The sequence below is a fragment of the Cydia amplana genome, chromosome 14 (genome assembly GCF_948474715.1).
Source record: "Cydia amplana chromosome 14, ilCydAmpl1.1, whole genome shotgun sequence".
Taxonomy (NCBI): domain Eukaryota; kingdom Metazoa; phylum Arthropoda; class Insecta; order Lepidoptera; family Tortricidae; genus Cydia; species Cydia amplana.
In genome coordinates this window covers 4,977,809-5,000,438 of record NC_086082.1, presented here as the reverse complement: position 1 = coordinate 5,000,438, position 22,630 = coordinate 4,977,809, and the positions used below count along the sequence as shown (strand labels likewise).

The 22,630-nt window shown below is 38.5% G+C and overlaps 1 protein-coding gene across 1 annotated transcript in view; it reads right to left on the bottom strand.

Moving 5' to 3' along the window:
- Window positions 1–3,641: 3,641 nt before the first annotated feature.
- The window catches only part of LOC134654275 (uncharacterized), a 32,923-nt gene continuing 13,934 nt past the window's right edge, over window positions 3,642–22,630 (bottom strand). The window contains exons 17-27 of the mRNA XM_063509741.1: window positions 22,381–22,438; window positions 19,848–19,912; window positions 13,762–13,981; window positions 12,999–13,223; window positions 10,925–11,126; window positions 9,605–9,772; window positions 8,992–9,143; window positions 8,361–8,521; window positions 7,267–7,423; window positions 4,485–4,544; window positions 3,642–3,824 (exon numbers count right to left, since the gene is read on the bottom strand). Coding sequence (XP_063365811.1) covers window positions 3,642–3,824; window positions 4,485–4,544; window positions 7,267–7,423; window positions 8,361–8,521; window positions 8,992–9,143; window positions 9,605–9,772; window positions 10,925–11,126; window positions 12,999–13,223; window positions 13,762–13,981; window positions 19,848–19,912; window positions 22,381–22,438 — 1,651 coding nt within the window. The remainder of the gene's footprint in view (window positions 3,825–4,484; window positions 4,545–7,266; window positions 7,424–8,360; window positions 8,522–8,991; window positions 9,144–9,604; window positions 9,773–10,924; window positions 11,127–12,998; window positions 13,224–13,761; window positions 13,982–19,847; window positions 19,913–22,380; window positions 22,439–22,630) is intronic.

Below are 22,630 nucleotides of genomic sequence, written 5' to 3'. Positions count from 1 at the left end.
CGGTATTAGGGTATTCGGTATCATCTTATCCGGCCACGTCTATGTTACTTAAATAAGGTAATTTATACTATAAGAGGTCTGAGAATTCATTTTAGGCCTCTCACTAGAGCAGGGGTTCCCAACATTGCGACGTACCGTCTTTTTTTTCGTGCCCCATTTAAATTTTGTAGTGCCATAAAAACAAGAAAATCTACGAGGTATCTTGATTGTTAAACTGCGTCCCCCGTGCACCGTGCCATCGCGATACGCCCTACTGCTGGGAACTCCTGCGCTATTTAGAGCAAAGCGGTCGTAAGACTAGATAGTGTAGTGAGGATCGATTGCTTTCGAAAACGTTCCGGGAACGATCTCAGTTCTGTACATTCCGTTATCATTCCGCTTTACATGTCCCATCGGCGCTTGTGTGGCACAATTTTACACATGAGACTTAGTTAGGAGTTAATAAATTATAAATAGTAGGTTACGGTGTAAGGCACTGAGCGGCGCCGCTTAGAAGTTTTGATACCGCGTGTACAAAGTTAGATGTCGCAGACATGACCGTTCGTCTCATGGACCTTAGACTTACCTCACTTAGGCAGCTTGTACGTTCATACTCGGCCTTTTAGACTCACCTTTATATTATCGACTATACCAGTTCTTTTTAAACTTGTTTCTTATTGAGTAGTTTTTTGAATCGTTATAAACAAAGCTTTGAGCTTGTCTTATTAGTTTTAAAGGGTATCTTTATATACTTCACTTGTGTTTGACGATTTCATATTTTCGCATATTCTACGGTTTTTCATATTTCGTATTCTTTGTAATACCTAAGTTTTTCTCTTTTGATAGATTCGGGGAGTGGGCTAAGGGAAGGTTATTAAGTGCTTTTTAATACATAATTAAGGGATGTAAATATTTTTTGCATTAATATAATGTACATGAGCATTAATCCGTGTACATACTGATCACGTGTAAAAACGTTTCAAGTGCTATTCGTGTATGAGTGTTAGATAAGACACTGCCATTGAAGATTTGCCTCTTGTAATATACTCGAGTTATTTTGTCACGAAACTATAAACGTTTAGTTTCCGCTTTGTTATAGTATCAAAAATAGTAAAGATAATAAATAAATATCCTAAGTAGAAGTTTTCCAATGAAGAATAGCGACTGGATCGCGTAGTTGTAACTCTCGTTTGTTTTATCGTTAAGTGTTTCACCTCGGGACACCGTTGTTTTGTTATTCATTATAATTATAGCTTATAGATTGTCCCGGTTTAGGCTGTTCAGTGACAACGAATGTGCTAGTGTTACCTTTTAAGTGGTCGCAACATTTAGATTCCACTGCGTTCCTTTTGAGGACCCACAAATGTTTTACAACCGTGTGCAATGTGCAGTCCCTTTCATAATTACATTTATTTGTCCTCCTGTGTATGATGCAATGAGTGTTTCACAATTTCAAATATATTATTAAGCGTAACAAATTCACTATAAGGGCACGAATTTTATCTAATTATTTAATCAGTATCATTAATTTGATAATTAATATATTTATTGCACATAGGAAACGAGGTTGTAATCATGATTAATAAAATAACCAAGAAGGGAGACAAATAATTTGTGTGTATATTATTTAAGATCAATTATTATATCAATATTGTATGATTGTACAGTGACCGGTCACTACTTGCTGGTTTCGTGCTCACACAGTGACGTCACAATTCTGTGGCAATCAAATGTAATTGTATCATATTACTTGTACAATATAAATATATAGATCCACAATTATGAAAGAGATTAAATATTTGCAAAAGTTAAAACATGAGTTTTATTTTAATTGCTAATTTAAGTTCAGTCGTATTGCGGCACGTTTACATTAGGCTACATTTCCCAATAGTATCTAATCATTATCTGCCAGCTTACCTACTGTCAGCCTAATGTAAACATCCCCTTATAGGTGCTTTTCCGTTTTATAAATACTTCTATGTAATACAGGCAGAAGTGTCACTTTTCATCTCTATTTGTTAGAAAGAGACTTCCGCTTGTATTACAGGTTACATGCATATAAAAGCGGACTTCTGGGGCGCATTTTATAAAGCTCCAAGTAACAATTTACAAGTCTAACCTCCTAAGGCCCAAGGTCCTACCCATAGTACTTATTAACTTTGTTATTCAGACCCAGCTCCTTCAACAATTGTGTAGTCATAGCGTACCACGGTCCTACCAGTAGGACTTAATAGATAACCCATCATTTTGTTTTCAAATTTCGCGCTTATCGAAATTGGCGAGTACAAACTTCTAAAGGACTGTTTTGTTTTGTCTGTGAGCCCTTTAACAAGTTCGTAAAAAAAACAAAGTGCTGTACAAGGTGCTGTATAAGTACAATAACATTTAAAAAAAGTCTTCTAAGTACTTGGGTCTGAATGAGTATAAAACAATAGTACTACTGGTAGGACTAAGGGGCCGTACTGACTACATACCTACTCAATTTTTCGTTGGGCCTTAGGAGGCTAAAGTGGCAACACTGACTAAAATGGCGCTCGTCACAACAAAAGCCGTTATACACCCGTAAGCTTTTTTAAACTAAGTTCTGGCCGGTATAAGAGCACCTTTACATTGGGTTAGTAGTTGTTAAGGCTACACTACACTAGATATTTGGCATCTTCGGTGCTCATGGCGCCATCTCCGCACTGGTGATGTTGTGGGGTCCGGGGCCGTCTGTGGATGATACAATATTTATAAGCCCAGCTCTCATAATATAGGTAATGTAATATTATAGGATTGTAATGCAAAAAGACATGAAACTAAAAACGATTTTGACTTGTATTTATAGTAAATTATGGTATATGGTCCTTTATAAGGAATTTCTACCATCATCCACATTAAAAATCCGGAGCGAGCGAGAATACTCTATTGCGAGAAGTCACTACAAATAGCGCGTAAAAGACACAGCAGGCAGTTACGGAGGGTTACTATTTCTCCGCTCGTCAATTTTTAGTGCAGGAACTTATTGATTTACAAATTCACCCAATAGCAGGCAGTTCAGTTTGCCGTTCAGACGAGACGATCCAGCTTTATAGTCATGCGTCGCATGGTTAAATTCTAGTTAGTTGTTTTGGGGCTATTCCCACTAGTTACCACCAAATTACCACCAAATTACCAGTGGTAACTAGAGGGAATATATAACCCTATTTTTTGTCGCAGGGTCAAATCCAAAGGCCCAGCTCCGCCTATGCCGTTCACCTCACTAACGCAAAGTTAGTGCGAGACATACATACTAGAGATGCCCCGAATAGTGGTTTTGGCCGAATACCAAATATTCGGCATGACATGCGAACATTTTGAGTCACAATTATTATGAAAACTGATCGCTAATAAAGCTCAACGTTAGATGACGTTAGCTAAGATATATTTTTGTTGAACAGCATTAACGAATACTTGAATAGAGTCAAACAAAACAGACTCATGATAAAAATAAAATGTTTTTTAATCAACAAATGCTCAAAAAAGGGTCTTCGTATTTAACAACTTATTTCCAAAAACACATTATAAATATACCTACATAGTTTTTGGTTATTTGTATTGTGCAATTTTTCTTTTTAAGTAGGTGCAACAGATATTCGGTATTCGGCCGAATACCGAATAGTTGCCGAATATTCGTGGCATCTCTAATACATACCTTCAAGTTTAGCTTTAGTCTGCACTGTGTCCATGCTGTCCTTCAGCTTGTCCAGCGCGTCTCCGAGCCCCGTCTTGATCTGCCCGAACTCCTGGGTGACCAGGGACAACCTCCCCAGCAGGTAATTCAGGTTATCGTTTACTTCTGTCATCCGCGTTGTGATTGTGCTCACCTGAGCCAAAATCGTCAAGTCATGAGTGAAATGATTAATAAAATCAGTACATACTGATACCGACAGAAAATAATTACAAAACTTCCGCTATGAAAAGATTTGTGAAAATTCTTAAAAGTATAGATAGAGACGACCCTCGCAGGCTGACCCAATATTACGTAAACAAAACTTTCTCGAACATTTTTCTTACGACTTCTTAAAAATGTCATTAGTAATTACCTAGATGTTACTAGTCATTAGTCATTAAATCTGCAATGATTTAACTAAAACAAAACATATTACCTACCAATCTTTAAAATGTCGTCCTTTAGCTTTGATATACAAACGTTTGTTAAAATTATCAACAATATGCCGCAGCAATAATTGTTGTCAACCTATTATTGTACAGTCGCTATCAGATACATCGGAGCGGTCAAGGCGCTCACAAATATCTGAACACGCATCTATTGTCAAGGCGTTAGAGTGCGTGTTTAGATATTTCTAATGGCGACGGTATAGGGTGACTCATTTAGAATCTTTGGCTTCCATGGCTTAACTCGCAATCGTGGTTGCTAGTCCACAGTGAGGTGTTAATATATGTTTTATAGAAACAATTAGATTAATGGACGTTTAAATTAAATAGTCGTTATGTCTATAGCTATAAAGTGTATAATTGATTACCTTGCCTTTCATGCCGTCCAATGTCGTGGCGGTAGTGTTTACATACTGGTCGGTCTGCTCCTGTGGGAACAAGGATTTATAATAGAATTAAAGGTTAACGCACAGGTGTCAAGTCTACAATGCGCGCTCACCTACTCTCAAAGGTTTATTTGAAAAATCATTTTTATTGCACACCTATCAGCACCATGACACCATAAGAGTCTTAAGTACAGCTTTTACAGGCAGGGATTTTACAGATTTGTGGTTCAGACTATTGTTGCACCGGTAGCTACGAGTATGTTGCAAACAGAATATAAATTGCCAGTTGGTCGCGCTACTCGCGCTAGTAATGAAATAAGTAGAATCCAGACGAGTTGGGCAAATCGACCGATTTGATCAGGAAAATAATTGGCGCCAATCTCATGTAGCGTCCACACGTACACAACTTATTAATCACCAATTTGCATTCCTAACTTCGAAAATTGGCATTTTTGTGTCCACACCTGCTGATTTGATCGGGGAATCAAATTGGCGTTTGCGTCCGCACGGCCTAATTCGATCGGACATTTCATTTTCATCAGATTGGCGAAAAATTGTCTCGTCTGGACTCTACTATAACTGTTGCTTGATCGCAAGCACGACGTCGCGACACGTCGCCGACGCCAACACGGCGGGTGGATAAGCCAGACAGTGTATTGATAAGTGGGCAAGAAAACAAATGAAAACAATGAAATTACGAGGGGCGTTCAATATATAATGAGAATGAGATGCAAACTCTTTAAATATTAGGAAAGTAAATACTGGCCGGTAAAGCTAATCTACCTAGCTGATTGCCCTGAAAAAAAAAACTAATTGTTTTTTGTTTAAAAAAAAATACGGCGATTTCTTTGCGATGCTATTGAGTACGTTAGCGAAAATGGAGAAAATTGAACTGCGCGCCGTTATCAAATACTGCCGTTTGAAAAATTTTTCTACGGACCAAGTCAATTTAGATTTACGGGACACTTTAAGGTCTAATGCTCCTCCGTATTCGACAGTCGCACGTTGGTGCGCCGAATTTAGACGTGGAAGAACATCGACCATGGATGACCCCGCTCCGGACGCCCTACTACAGCAGTAACTGAAGAAATTGTGAAAAAAGTCGAAAACTTAGTTTTGGCGGATCGTCGTGTCACGGTTCGTTTTATTGCTGAAAATGTAAAGATTTCAACGGGGAGCGTGCATAATATTTTACATGAACGCTTGGGTATGAAAAAGGTATCAGCGCGTTGGGCACCCAGAATGCTTACTGACACACAAAAACAAACTAGCGTCGAGATTTGTCAAGAAGCTTTGGACCTGATACAGCAAGACCGGGAACTTTTTTTGGCGCGATTTATAACAATGGACGAAACATGGCTCCATCATTACGACCCTGAAACGAAACTGCAGTCTATGACATGGAAAAGGCCATCATCTCCAACTCCGAAGAAATTCAAGGTGGGCCCATCTGCCGGTAAGGTCATGGGCTCTGTTTTTTGGGGTGGTAAAGGGGTCGTAATGATTGAGTATCTCGAGCATGGAGCCACTATTACGGGCTCTTTATATGCCAAACAAATAGCAACATTGCGCAATGAGATCCGTGAAAAACGGCGAGGTAAACTCTCGAAAATTGTGTTGTTCCATCAGGACAATGCACCGGCACACAAGTCCGCCGTTGCAATGGCTGCAATACGTGATGCTGGGTTCGATATCCTTAAGCATCCTCCGTATTCACCAGACCTCGCCCCTAGTGATTTCTACCTATTTCCGAGATTGAAGGAATACCTAAGAGGCAAGAAATTTGAAGACGACGACGCGGTAGTCGCTGCAGTACAAGATTTTCTAAGTACTCAAGATGAAACCATTTTTAGAAATGGAATTTTAAGTTTAGAAAAAAGATATACTAAGCGTATTATGCTAAAAGGTGACTATGTCGAAAAATAAAATTACATTTAATAAAAGTTGTATATAACGTACTCATTCTCACTTTTTATTGAACGCCCCTCGTATATCGCGGTAGACCCGTTTAAATATGTGTACAAAACGCGAGAGTTTAAAGTGTTGTAAGTGTGCAAGAAGCCTAAATTAGGGGGTTTACGCCTCATAAAGTGTTTTTCCATTGCTAAAGCGCCATGAATAAAATATGCGGCAACTGTTTGTTCTGCGCGTAATGACGAGTGTTAGTTACGTTGTTAACAACGCATTATGGACTTAGCTTTGGTAGTAAACACAACGTTAGGGTTCTTGTAACATGTTAGCCCTTTTAGCCGCGTTCTTAGGTGATAACATTTTGTGTCGACGCATGTAATTACTAAGGTTTTGTGTGAGCTGAAAGGGATATTTACATACACGTGGACGACCTAGCTAAACTGGGTTGGCAATTGTAGTTGGTTATAGTAAAGGTAGTTACAATTAATTCTAGGATCCTTTTTAATGTCTTCAGCCCGCCACCATACCGAATAGGCTACCCAATCTTACTGGCCAGCGGCGAATATTTATCTTAATCTTTTCAATGTCACACCTACTTTATATACGCCTTAGGTACTTTTTCCATTATTTCAGAAATTGTGATGTCGTTAGCAAACGCCTAGCCAAGGTGACGATCGCTATCGCTTCGCCATCGAATCGCTTTTTATCACTCTTCCATATTAGTGTGACAGTGACAGTTGCGTTTCGTTCGCTACGGAGCGTTAGCGATTGACATGTTGGCTACGGGGCCTGTTTGCATTCCTGAAGATGTTCTAACGATGGGTACCTAAACGGTAGGTTGAAATACACTTACAGTGAGTTTATCCAAGGAGCGCTGGTTGGCGGTCATCTGCTGGTACATGACGCCGATCTGCCGCCAAACTTGCGACATTTCTGATTCTATCTTGGCGCTGGTGTTGCTCAGGGCTGCTGCATGGTTCTCGATCATCTTCAGCTCGATGCTGTCAAATCTGCAAGTTTAACAAGGGAATTAATATTGATCACCAGCGTCGTATGTTTTATTTATTAGCAGAGCCCGGAATTTTCGCGGCAAAACAAAAGACTGTCGCAATCTTGCTAGAATTATACGTAGAAACATTTCACAAGAAAACACGAAAACTAATAAGTTCTACGCACTCGAAAGGTAAGGGAGTGTACATTTCAACTCTGCCAGCTTCTTGTTATTAGGTTAGGGCCAAGTTGTTAGAATTGAGAAGGGGCAAAGGCAACAAAGAGATAAACTCTGAGTCGAGTACACAATAAGGTAATAATTGTGCGTTTTCGCGAAGAAAGTTTTAAAAGTGGTTCGTGGTCTCCAGAAGCTGAGGATGCAATAAGAATGGTAATAAAGCTCTGCCTAGATCTGATGAATGTGCATGCTCACCTACTGCATTGCATAGGTAATACGATTTGTAACGCGAGTGCAGTGCGCAAGCGATTCGTAAATGGCGCATTCGCCTGTTATAAGATGAAAGAAACATTAGATTAGATGAAGGTAAAGAACATACCTAGTCACTTTTTTTGAAAAATTAGATTTTGATTTCAAAATGTTGAGCTCTCAATTAACTATTAGTTACCTCTGTAATCATAAATATATATAACTCCTTTTTTTCTCACTTAAAACACCTAACCTGTACAGGAAAAAAATATTAGGTATGGTTAGGTAAATTGCCCAATAGGTGATAGGCATTATGTAAAATGCCCGGGAAATTTAATTAATTATCAAATTGCCATCTCATATTGGTAATTTTTCATAATGCCCGGGCACTATGAAAATGCCCGATTTATCACTTGGTCCATAACATGTACCTACATCGTTCCTTTCAAACCGCGATAACTCAAAACGTTGTCACAGTGACAGAGGAATGTTCTTTCCGTATACCCTTCAGGTGCTTGCGCTATAGGTACCTGTCGCTAACAGATTTGTTGAGACGCGAGCCCTGCGCGCGCACCAGCTCCCCTACTTCAACCAGGATCTGGTGGACGCCGTACTCGATGCGTTTCTTCGTCGCCAGCACGTTGTCTGCCGTCGACTGCATCACGTGCTCGTCTTTGGCCAACGCTTGGACCTAGACAACAACAAGTATGCAATAGGTAAGTACATGAAAATCCATAAAAAACTTTTCAAGCCTGGAAGAAATCGCAGTTCTCAAAGGAAAAGTAAAATAAACAAGGTATGTACCTACCTATACACCTACGCCTGCATGGGTTAGTTGTACATTACATACCAGTATTACCTTCCTAAGGTCAGTAAAGTCAGTTGATTACCTACTCGCTTCACCTACCTATACTGATGTGCTGACTGCCGACTGAGTTTCCAAAACTTTCAATATGACTAAATGTGGGGATTTGGGAATTCACTTTTTCATTTCCACAATGGAACTTTCCATTATATCTTGTATTCTTTTCCAGAAATTTTCGAGATAATTTCCAACTGTTTGAATAATTATTTATTACGGAAAAGGGACATTAATGCTATGCTCTCCTCCAACAATGTTACCTAAGTATATTCTTCCTGATAAAGAGATCTTCACTGTACCTCTGCATGGAGAGCGATGTAGTTCCTAGAAATGTCGGTAAGCGCTCGCTCGCTCAGCGTGTTCCCTTGCGTCAAGCTCTGCTGGATGTCCTCATTGGTCCTCGTCAGGCGGTCGCTCAACTCCCGGAGCTTGGTTACCACTTTAGATACGCCTGTGGAAAGAGGTCTTCATTGTTAACTTGCGATTGGGACTTTTGAAACGTGTTTGAAAACGTTCAAGCGGATAAACAAGACCAAGTGCGGGTAGTTCGAAAAACTCGCGCGGTTAGAAGATGCTGATGTCAACTTAAGCCAGTCTTCTCCGAGACCACGGGGACAACGCCGTCCTCGAAACGTCGGAGGTAAATCATAAAACTTAGATACGCGATTAAGTCGCGTTGTACAATTTAATAATGTGTTTAATTCGGTTCGAAGGACCAACTTAGACAGGTATTTCACACACCTAAGATACACAAGAACAATATATATTCAGCACGTAATACCTGTAAATATGAGAATATACAGACATACCTACACAGAAGTCGACACCACACTTTCACGGTTTCCACCAGAGTTGCAGCTAGCTAGGGGCTAATGTATGGGGTGCACATCTGTGAGTAATTAATCTACTCACCCTGGTCGTTGTTCTCCGTGAGACTAGCGCCGGCAGCAGCGACGGCGTCGAGCGTCAGGTTGGTCGACCACCGCAGGTCGGCTAGCCGGGGTAAATCCTTCCACATGCTCTCAGCGTCGCCGAGCAGTTGCTGGATCTTCTTCACTTCCTTCTCTTGGCGTTCCATTACTGTTAAATAGTTATTTGTACAACAAGAGATCAAAGTTTGATATTTCTTCGAGTGCTTATTTTGAGTCCCGTGCAAGCGAAAGATTCTATAATTTAGAATCTTGAGCGTAGTAAGGGACTCAAAAGCGCACGAGATGTAAATAACTTTGATCTCGTGTAGTTCACAAAACTTTTTACCTCAGCAGTGAGAACATATTAGAGAACCCGAAAAATGTATTCCTTCTTCATCACTTACCTCTATTCACTCATGTTTTCTTAAGATATACCAACAATTAAATTTTCACCTCAGCATCTCGAACAAGGGTACTTTGCTACTTAAAAACAGTGAGCAAAATCGCATTTTGCTCATTTTGTCCCACTCAGTGAGCAAAATGCGATTTTGCTCACTGTTTTTAAGTAGCAAAGTACCCTTGTTCGAGCTGCTGAGGTGAAAAGAAATATTAACATAGGTAGGAACACTTTCGAAGTCTTGAAATAATCATATGTAGTTTTGCTGCTGGGGATATTTTGGAATCCCGGCAAGCTAAAGATTCTAGATTAGATCAGCAGAGTCAAGTTGAGGACATGAGGGCTGACACTTTATATTTTATTTCGGGATGTTTACGATATAGCTAAGTTGATTACACATCATAAAGTCGCGCCAAACTACATCGTTGGGGATTACTTTACTTCTCTGCACTTACCTATATCGTAAATTACTTAACTATTAATTAGTTGAACTTAGGACTAAGACGGAGCAATCACAGGCTTTTCTTATTCCATAGTATGTCGACCTCGTACAGCGTCATAGTTTTTTTATTAGGTAAATACTAGAGCAAAGTGAATTTAAAAGTGGAAAAATTACTGTCTTGGGTGAGTCTTGAACTCACGGCCTCTGGATACTCCAGCGCCCTGCCATCTGAGCCACCAAGACCTCATACATAGGCAGCAAATCTTTCCACCATACGGGTCAAGGGGACCCGAATATATATGGTATGAAATATATGGTGGAAAGATTTACTGGTTATGGATGAGGTCTTGGTGGCTCAGATCGCAGAGCGCTGGATCTATCCAGAGGCCGTGAGTTCAAGTCTCACACAAGACAGTAATTTTTGCACTTTTAAATTTATTCTAAGCTTAATAGCTTAGAGCAAATGAGCGGTTAGTAGGTACCTTCGGTCATCTTGCTGTGCCAAGCCTCGTCAGCCAGCGAGACCTCGCTGAGGGGCACGAAGTCGGTCTGCACGCGAGTCCCATTGTACTCGCTCAGCTTCAACTCGTACTTGTTGAGGAGTTTCTCGGCGTCCGACATGTGCTTGTTGAAGGGGTGGCCGTCGTCGAGGGCGGCCTCGAGGCACATGGAGCGGAGGTTGTCCTGCGGCACAGAATAACTAATAGTACTACCGTACAGAAAATTCACTCCTTCACAAAAGTCAGGTTTAGGTATAAAATTACACCTATATCGCCGCCTGCAAGCAAAATTGAAACTTATAACCGCGCACGAACCGTGAATCTCCTTTGCGCGCCGCAGTTTTATGACCGAGCTGTGAGTGTCGGCACGCACGGGGTTATCACTTGACAAGTCTTTATACCTATACCCACTGATTTATTGTTTTTAAGATAAATATGTAGGAATTACAAACGTTGATTATGTAAACATACATTTTTTATCCGAAGATAGCATGTCTGATTCTCGCGGAAGTAAGTTTCGAAGCCATTGTGTATTTTCAATTTTGCGCGAGCGCCGCGTGACACGACTATCGTGCACGCCGAGCGGCAGCCCACTGCCATACGCCTGTCCGATGGGCGCGCCGGCCAAATGTACCTAAACTGCGGAGTGACACCCCCCTGCCTGCGGGTCAGGGATGGTTTGATAATTATGTTGTATCTTATCTTCTTTCTGTGTAACTTTTTCTTATTTAACTATTTGTTCACTTTAAGTTATTTTATGTCTTTTTCTTCTTGTCTGATATCCTCCGTGATTCTTCTCACTTGATGGTCTCATCGGAAGACCAGCGCTGGAAGCCACCAGCAACATGCTGAGATGAGGCCATTTCGTGGCACTTTAAACTTATTTTTTCTACTCCAGCACTTAAATGTGTCAATTAAATGACTGACAGTGATATCTAAAGCAATGTCATTTGAATGCTTTGTCTATAGGCTCATAAGATGACTGCTAGCAGTCATCTTATGAGTATAATACAACTGCTTTATTTTTTTTAAAGATACAAGTTCCGATCATCTTGATTGAAAGAGGTATGTTTTCATTTACAATAATAACTCTTTTTTTTTTTAAATAATAACTCAATTTTTTTTAAATAATAACTCTTTTTTTTTAATAATAACTCTTTTTTTTAATAATAACTCTTTTTTTTTAATAATAACTCTTTCTTTTTAATAATAACTCTTTTTTTTTAATAATAACTTGCAGCTGCAGCTGTCATAGAAAAAGTAATGTATGCAACAGCTCATAATTGGTTCTTAAAATTCTCGGGTCTTCTTCTTCGACCCTTGAATTTTAAGAACCCTTATTATATCACTGTTGCATAAACTACTATTGTGATTTCTTTTATATTATGTTGTCTCATTTGTTTGTGCTTACGAATAAATTATATTCTATTCTATAAATGTAATTTGAAATAAAAAATATAAATTATAGTAGATAAATAGAACATGGTCCCTTAGGATAAAAACAGTACTCTCAACTGACCATCGGTAGATCTTATTTCTTTGCAATAAGATCTTCGAATTGTGAGTTAACAGTTTGAACGACTAATAGGACCGGACCGAATATTAGGACCACAATAAAATTAGCTTGATAGTGTTGGTCTTTTCCTTATGTTCGTTGTCAAAATATGAGGTAAGATGTAACATTTACATGTTTGAGAGTCGATCCCTAGAAATTTTGATGAAATAGCATGTCCCTAAAAACGTTACCAGAATCGTAGATAAATAAATAAATATTATAGGACATTCTTACACAGATTGACTAAGTCCCACAGTAAGCTCAAGAAGGCTTGTGTTGTGGGTACTCAGACAACGATATATATAATATACAAAATACTTACATCAATACATCTTAGAAAACACCTAAGACTCAGGAACAAATATTATCTGTGCTCATTCACACAAATAAATGCCCTTACCGAAATTCGAACCCAGGATCGCGGCTTCACAGGCAGCATCACTACCCACCAATCGTCAAACCAGTAGTCGTAGCTCGTAGATGATATGTGAATTAACTTACCTTGCTAAGAGCATTTTTTAAATTCTCAATCTCCTTCTTAACCGCATCGATCTTCAGGTCGGTGGCGTCAAGTCGGCGTCCGACCGGGTCCTCATCAGTGGTCAGATTGTTGTCCAAGTCTGCGGGTTTCTTGCCCACGCTGGCCGTTAGGGACTGCAGGCTCTTCTGGATGCCGTCCAGCGCTTCCTCAGTCGCCTTCTGTGTCGTCTTTTCACGTTGCTCTTTCTGGAAAGACTGTTATTTTTAGCTAAAGGCCAAATGTAGCTATAATACAAATTAATTGTAGCGTTTTGTCTAATTAGCATGACAAATCCATAGTGAGCTAAATTCAACCGTCTACAGCGGCTTGTGTGACAACCACTTCACTACATAATATAAAACAAAGTCGCTTCCCGCTGTCTGCCTGTATGTATCATATGTATGCTTAGATCTTTAAAACTACACAACGGATTTCGATGCGGTTTTTTTAATAGATAAAGTGATTCAAGAGGAAGGTTTATGTATAATTTGTTAACCCGTGCGAAGCCGGGGCGGGTCGCTAGTGTATCTATATAACCGTTATCGTATCATCATTATTTGAGTCACTAAACTGACTAAACTAATCATGTTTGATGATTATGAGCTAGGTACAGATCAAACTAACTACTTACCTTTGAACGAATAATTTGAAATATTTTTGATAAACACAGCGCGGTCGACTTCCAACATGGTGGACCGACAGCAAACGAGCGGATCTCGTCTAGAATATGTTAACTAAACCAACCTGCAACAGTATCGTCTCCACATTGGAAAGCCTCTCATCCAACCGCGATATCATTCCTTTAAGCGGCTCCAAGGCGCGGTGCTTCTTGTCCAGCACCCCCAGCATCTTCTTGAGCTGTTCTCCCAGCGCCTTCTCGCGGTACTCGTGTCTCTCGAGCTTGTCTTCTGACTTGCGGAACATGTGGACTAGTGATAGCATGGCGTCGCGGATGTCTTCGTGTCTGTTGAGGATACAAGGGTACATGAAACTTACTTATTCAAAATAAAAGTCGTACATTTTTACAAAACCCATGAAAGATGTGTTCACTAGGGCCTAAACTGACTACCCTACGATTATGCGGTCGGATCAAACATATCTACACGCTGTACGAGTATATGGCAATTTTATTTTTTAGAGAGTTAGGTACGAGAAAAGATTATTCGTTGTTTCCGTTTTAGAAAAAATCTATCAATAATAATCTTAATTCATATAAACTACATAACTTTATTTGAAAATCTTAAGATCATCTAGGTACGTCTTGAAAAGCACGAAACAAACCAGCTTACGATAACATGTCCTACATTTTAAACCCATTGTTATTTTCTCGTTTACATATTTATTGCTTTATCACTAGCATAATATTTAGATTAGGCCGTCACCGCCAGGTCAACAGTCTCGTTTCGCCCCTCTTTCGCGAGGGGAAATGAAGCCAATCCTGGCGCGACCGCGACCTCAGCCGAGCATTCAACGCATTTACTATGGTCCACGATACACGATACACGATGAGAATAACATGCTAGCCTACGGCCTCCAGGTAGCTCTTAAGTGTTCCCAGAAATGTTTGTGCTTCCGTTTAGTCTGCTGATTGCTAAATTATATGCATGTTGAGTCCGCAACGCATGTTACCCGTGTTATGTTACGTTAATATGCATTGGGTAATTTGTATATCTCTACTCGTATCTTATTTCAGTTAAAATAGTATGGGACTCCACATATACCACATCCTATAAATAATAAAATAAAATAAGTGAAACTCTTACGGTTTATCACACATGGTTCAAAGAAAATAACCTAAAACTTAACACAGACAAAACAAGCATCATGTTGTTTAAAAGTGATCGCAAGAATTATAATAAACTTGAAGTAGTTTTTGAAAATGAGGTCTTGTGTTCTGTGGAAGATGTCACATTTCTTGGTGTCTATATTGATCAATTTCTTAACTGGAAGCAGGAATTAGATCAAATAGATAGTACAATTAGTTCCGCCTGCTATGCTCTTAGAAGCCTGAGAGAAGTCATTGGGATGGACCAACTGAAGGCAGTGTATTATGCTTTAGTTGATTCAAAACTACGGTATAGTATACAATTCTGGGGAGCAACTTACGGTTACAATCTAAAAAAGACATTTTTACTTCAAAAAAGAGCCCTAAGAATAATGGTGCGGGTACCTCAGTGGGTTTCGTGTAAATAATATTTTACAAAAATGGAAATTCTGACTGTGCCAAGTCTATACATTTTAAATTTTAACACTTTGTACGAATTTGGTCAAATCTCTGGCAATAAGTGAAACAGAGGATTCTAGGATACGTAGGCTGGCAACAAGAACAAAGAACCTAAACCGCCCTTTTACTCCCAAGATTAAAGTAGCAGAATACTGTGCTCGCTACCAAGCTGTTAAAGTTTTTAATAAATTACCAGTTGAGCTCAAATCTATCTATGACCCCGATACATTTAAAGTTAAGTTACGTGTATTTTTACTTCAAAAATGTTTGTATACTCTTGAAGAATTTTTTCATTGTGATATAGGGAATTAATAATGATATTTTAATGCTGACATACCTTAATTATTATTTTTTTATTTACTTTTTACTCATTGTCATTTTTTTTCTTACTTAATTTTTTTTTCTTGTTATTCCGATATGTAATTGATTTTTAATGATATTATTCTATTAATTTTAGTTGTTGACATTTTTCTTTATTATGTTCAATTTATTAATTCATGTTTATTTAATTTCGGAGACATTTACTTTAATTTATTTGATGTTTTATTTTTATTTGATGATGTATTATTAATTATTTTTAAATTGGTGGCTATGATGTTGTTTTGTAAATATATTTTGTATGCATGTGCCTAGATTTAAGATTTCAAACACAATGTAATATTGTTATTGAATAAATGATGATGATGATGATGATGATATAAGCGCTCAGTGGACAAAGTTTTGTAAGGAGCACTGAAAACAGTTTATTGGTAACAAACGAACGGACGTCAGTGCAATTAAAACTATATCTAATCTAATAGAGACTACAGTGCGAACTCGGAACCTTTGCAACATGTTAAGGAAAGGACATTATTTCCCATTTTACGGCACCCTAAGTTTGTTTGTATACACCAATAACCGGATGTTCCTCAGCTAGCCAAAGCAAAGTGCTGAAACCGAATAACGAGCATAATCGTATTATTAGAGTTCCAGCTACTGGTGCGGGTACTTATTACTCGTGAATTCGGTAGCTGAAATAAGCGGCAAATGGGTCAGCTACTGAAATAGTTACTGGCGATGGCGCTTCTTGGTGACAAACGTTTCTTACCAGACTACCGTGTCGCCTAGTCGGAAACTTTAGGATATTTATAACTACATATTTCCAAAGTTAGTGGATTCTGTATGGAAAATAAAAGCTTTAATAGAAAATAAATTATATTTCCCTACCCTTGTCTTTTTCGCTGCCATCTTTTTTATTCTATCTAGGCAAATGCCGATTGTCATAATAAATTAAAAGCTACCTAAATATTTTTCATGAGAGGTAATAAGTAGGTACCTATCTTTTGCTTAGTGGCACAGAATCTATTAACAATATTCTATGAAAGCTCTCGAAAGAACTAAAGACGGAATACCCATATTAAGGCACTCTTGTTCTATTTGTATCTATAAATCAGCACTTGAACGGTTATCCTGTTATGGTCTAATGAATCTTATGATCCACTACCAGAGATTTACGAGCTCAAATATCGCCAGACATCAGCCCTTAGAGATAAAAATCCTATTTCGAGATTTATGTATATGAAGAGTTACGTCCGGCCATGGGATCATTAATTTATAAACACTTGCTCGATACTACTTGGTGTAATGATAGCAAGTTACGGTAATGTACTAAAAAGCCACAAATTTATAAAAACTTTCTCCATACATTGACTATGGAGAAAATGTGAAATTTGATTCACAATTTTCTACCTCGCCCATCAGTCCAACAGCAATGTCTTCATACAGTATTATGGTTCTTAAATGTAACAGGATTGGCCGGATAGAAAACTGTGAATTAAATTTCACGTTTTCTCCATAGTAAATGTAAGGATTTTTTTTCTTTAATTTGTGGCTTTTTAGTACATTACCGTAAGTTGACCCCGAAGAAACTATTGATACTGGATAGGAATGGAATCGATTGGCATACAAAAATAGCATGTGAAAAATAAAAGTTTTCATTTTCATACAAATTGTATGGGAAAAGTTTTCCTCAATTTGTGGCTTTTCTAGCCGGAAATTTTTTTTTGCTTCCATACAAGCTTTTGATCCTCAATAGGAATGGGATCGATTGACATCAAAAAAAAAGTTTATCAAAAATGACCTTTTTCTCGCATCCTGTATGTTTTTTCCAAAATCTGTAAAAGCCAATCTTCATTAATTTGAAATCGAGGGAAGGTCTTCTAAGACCATTTTCTCGTAGCAGCACGGGATCTGGTAGCTGCCCTCACTGACCCAAAAAGAAAATCCACCCTGTATACGGGACTGTCACCGTATTTAAGTATTACGTCCCGTATTTTTACTGGTCCCGTTTTTGTCCCGCATTTTGTCGACCGGTCTGGCCTAGTGGGTAGTGACCCTGCCTATGAAGAGTATGAAACCGATGGTCCCGGGTTCGAATCCTGGTAAGGGCATTTGTTTGTATGGAGATACAGATATTTGTTCCTGCATCATGGTTGTTTTCTATGTACTTATGTAAGTATTTATTTATATATTATATATATATCGTTGTCCGAGTACCCATAACACAAGCCTTCTTGAGCTTACCGTGGGGCTTAGTCAATTTGTGTAAAAACGTCCTATAATATTTATTTATTTATTTATTAATAGCGCTCTAGAACAGGCCTCTCCAACCAAACCCCAGCTCCAAACAGCAGAAACCAGATACACCCCCCCCCCTCGGTGGCCCGCGCGAAAGTTTCTGAGGCGCAATATGGCCCTAGAATACCACTGTCCCTTATCACCTCCGACTAATTATGGCAACCCTAATGATATCCCTACTTCTTAACCAGTCGACGTCGAAAAGATATATTTACACTGAATAATTTCACGGTTTAGACTCGGTATTCAATGTTAGTATGTATGTCTCACAACAGTTTAAATTCGAATATATTTACACTTTTGCATATCTTACTTCTTTGTGATAAGGCGAAATATGGAAACATACCTTTGACGTCGACTGACCATGTCACAAGCTTTCAATGGACAAAGTCGAATGCGCTCAAGGCTTTAGGGAGTCAGATATCGCGTCATGTCGTGGGTCTAATGATACGACTCTAATCAAGTAATTGTTACGGCGGATATGTGCCGCTAATTGTCGTTGGCTATCGCCTGATCGCCTCGCTTAATTGAATAACTTGATAGATTACCATGTGTAATAAAATTACTAGTCACTAAACTGAATACTCGTGCCTCGGTTATAATATTTACAGTCAACATCAGACATATACATCGGAGCAGCCGCGGTGCTCAAAAATATCTGGACATGCACTTAAATCGCTCAAAATACATTATTAAGCACCTGTTTTGACTTGGTGCAAGTGCGTTTTGGTACATTGTGTAGTATGGTTAACTCGTCCGCGTCTTTCCTGTAGATATCGCAAAGATAATAAGAGAAGCAAAAGCTAATTTTTACGCTACACCCTTACAGGCAGGATATATTTTTTCAGTAGATACTTGACACTCAAATGAGAAGAACGTGATATATTTACCCGGGTCGTTAACTTTTGATGTTTTATCCACATACAGGACCTTTTTCTAAAATGTGTTTGACCCATTTGTATGTGCTGACATTTTCAGCATGTCAATAATACTCGTATTAGCGACACCTGCTGCTAGCTACCTATTACCTATACATACAGTTAATTTTTTTTTGCCGTTATCCCTCGATAGACAATTAAGGGGGCACGGAGCATCGCAATTGCGTTGTTTCCTCTGGTGGAATTTAGCCAAAGGTCAAACGTAAAGGTCGACGCACTGCCACCGGTAGCCCTGGAAAGCATTTCATTCACAACAACTGTATACTTTTATAGGGAATATAGGGATAAGTTCGCCTTTGTAACACAATTGGTGCAATTGTACCAATTATTTACTGTAAAATTTGTATCTTTTTATCCTGTACGGTGTTGTATAAAATACCTAATAAACTTATTTGTTTTGCATCTAACTACTTTAAACTATTTACCTACGACCTGCTTTAAAACTGTACACTTTATCAACACCTGATGTGGTGTAGGTACAGCTATTTCTAAGGCACACTACACAACACAACTAACAACACAATAGAGGGCCAATCCGGCTCGAAGGACCAACTAACATATCTGTGACAATCCGGCTCAAAGGACTAATTAGGTAATTCGTTTCTCGATCTACGCGTAGGTACTAAATTTATTAAAATTTCATGATGCTTCGCTAAATTGGATTACAATCAAATTGAAAATGTTATAGGTTGTACCTATTAATTAAATCAGACCTGATTTGATTATTGGAATAAACATATAGGCCTGACTCGTAGTTACTTTTTGATATATAAACTAAATCCGCACAGTGTGTGTGTTTTATGGACTCTGTTTTATGTTCTTTACTTTATACGCCGTTAATCCGATTAACGATCGTAACAAGATTAAGCTTAGCTGGCTGAAAGCTAGTACGGATATGATGGTTGTATTTTGTCGTCTAATGTGTCATGACTTTCGCACTTAGATACTTGTTATAACGAGGGCCACGACAAAGCGCGACCATCTTAGGCCTACATTACTTTACTTTACTCTACTATGTACTATGTACCTATATGTTAACTATAGAAACTCACGTGACATTCTTGGCTTGCGCGTGCGGACTCCACAGCAGGAGCGCGGCCGCCACCCACAACAGCCTCTGGGGATAGAATCTGCATTTAGCATCTTGCATACAGAATACTTAATAGTCCGTATAGGCACGGTAAGATCGCCTGTAAAACGATAAGAATCGAGTTTGGAGAGCCCTTTAAACATGTTCGCAGTTTTTTTATCGTTACTTATTTCGTAAATAGGTAATTATACTTACATCTACAATAAATCTAAAAACATTAAGTACCTACTTGCATAATTGCAACGTAATATCGGATTAGATACTTTATCTTAATATGAACAACATCAAGCGCTATTAACGTCTAATTGCAATTCAAATATTTCGCAATTCCTGTATACAATCGCTAATATATTTACAAATTGACACAAGTTATGTACCGACCATTCCTTAAGCTAAGTACGTACATATTTATCAATCGGACACAAAGAACTGGCCTTAGATAAAGCGTGCTATGTAAGCACTGAAGTAAACAATTGAAGCTTAATTTCATCGTAATTAGCGTCTTTATTGGCTACGTGCATATTAACTGCGTGGTGGAATTCGATTCTTTATGTTCATACTTATACTATTATAATTATTATATCATCATCAGCCTGCGTTAGTCTACTGTGGCCACTGATGTGGGCTGTGGAGCCTGTGGGGTATGCCTATATGTATAGCATTTCCTATGGTAGGTATGCCACTGACTCCACTGAGCTTGATCTTCAGCTCTCCTAAATCCTACAATCCTTGTCCACTGCCTTACGAATAATACCTAGCTCTCATCGTCTGACCTTATAGTATCCGGGTGCAAAGACCGATGCATGGCAGACTATGGTCATAAATTCAAAATTAGGTAGGTACCTACTTATAAAAAAATACTCAATATCAATAAGTATTCAGAGGAAACGACTATGACAGAAGACCCGGTCATACTCGATAGGAAAGGGTTACACTTGACACAGATTTTCATATCTTCACAGTATTGACTAAATGCGCCCTTAAAGAACAAGGTTAAAAGTATCAATTGAATGGAATATTGAATTGAGCGTGGGGTCGCGATGTGACCCTCTCCTTATCTTGCCGTCCACACTCGGCGAGACGCTATTTCGTATTTACACACAATTTATCTGCTGTTTAGATTTCGTGTTCAGTATCTTCGAAGTTAGTAGGTTTTGCTTTGTTTTATGGACGATTAGGAGATTATAACGAGTAAAAAGTTTTAAATACTATACGCTACTACGAATTTCGTATACCTGCTTGTAGTTTTCTTTTAAATCAAAGTCAGTTAAATTGTGGTCTAAGAAGTATGCCACCACGAGAGAAATTATAGTGCATTTGTAGGGTTGGTCTGTCCCTACAAATGCACTATAATTTCTCCCGTTATATCGTAATCCCGTAAGGAACGATTCGTATAAGAGGTGTAAGCTCGTATTATTGCTCGCCCTTAGACGCCTATAATTTTTGAATGATGGCATATAACTCGAGTCGAGAAATTATTGGTTTCATTCCGCTTGATCGATGCTGACACACTACACGTTGTACGACTATTAACTAAACGTTATCAACTAATAAATTATCATCTCAAACCCGACAATGACCCGGCGACCTTTCTGTTGAGTTCATAACTTAATAACTGTATTTAATATAAAAGACGAGACCATGCGGGCTGCATCGTAAACAACTAATCTCTTTAAAGTCTTGACCACCAACTAAGACTCAAGAACCTAACTAATTTAACCCTTACAGAGCTCATCTTACACTGGCTATAAATACTCTTCTTAGTAATGCAATAGCGTGGAAGCGACTAATAAAATAAACATTCGTGCATAAGTAGGTACCTACTCTTCATTGATAATCGTTTATAGGTGATGTAACTTCGTTCGAGTGTACCCAATTGGCGTTGTCATAACCAAATTTGATTTAAGCCCTATTTGTGGGTCAGAGAAACTGTTCTCAATTAGTGTAACTATTAACTATGTTATTTTATATTGGTCGTATATGTAAACTATATGTAGAGCCATAGACAAAATAGAGTAGATAGATCATAATGAGCTTAATCTTTAAGAGAAAGAAGGACGATGATGACTCATTTCCACCAAGTCTTGCGAGTGACAGTAAAGTAGTTAGAATGTAGGTATAAAGGATGACTGTATTTTATCTAATTTTAAACTTAACCGCCATGACGGCTTCGCCTGAACAAAGCGAAAGGACTAGGACAAAATAAAGTCCTTGGCCAAGATCCAGACAAGTTTATTGTGATTGGAAATATGGACCTTAATAGCTAAAACATTAGACACATTTAACGTTCGTAGATATTTTATTTTAATGTATTCCATAAGATCGAATGCTTCGGCTGCTAATAGATACCTATTCATTTGTGCATTAATACAATACATATAGTTGCAGGCTGCCACATGTTGTCTTGTCTAACATATAGAACCATATAATATATAATACTATCGTATCGGACGTAATAACTAACTACTTATAGTATTAGTAACTAATCCATGCACAGAGGCGCGGCTTCTACCTGGCGGCGGCGGCGGCTGTGTGTAGATGTAGCCTCTATTGCTACGGCAATATTATAATAGTTTCAGGTAAACATTTTACTTTCATGCTCTAGCTAGATCAAACAACTTTAGTATGCAGTCTGAACCACCTGAATTCATCCATTAAAGCACTAAAGTAAAAAAAAATAGATACCTTTTACTTTACCTATAGGTATATGCGTTCTAAATGTGTGTCAGTCACAAAAGCTTGCAA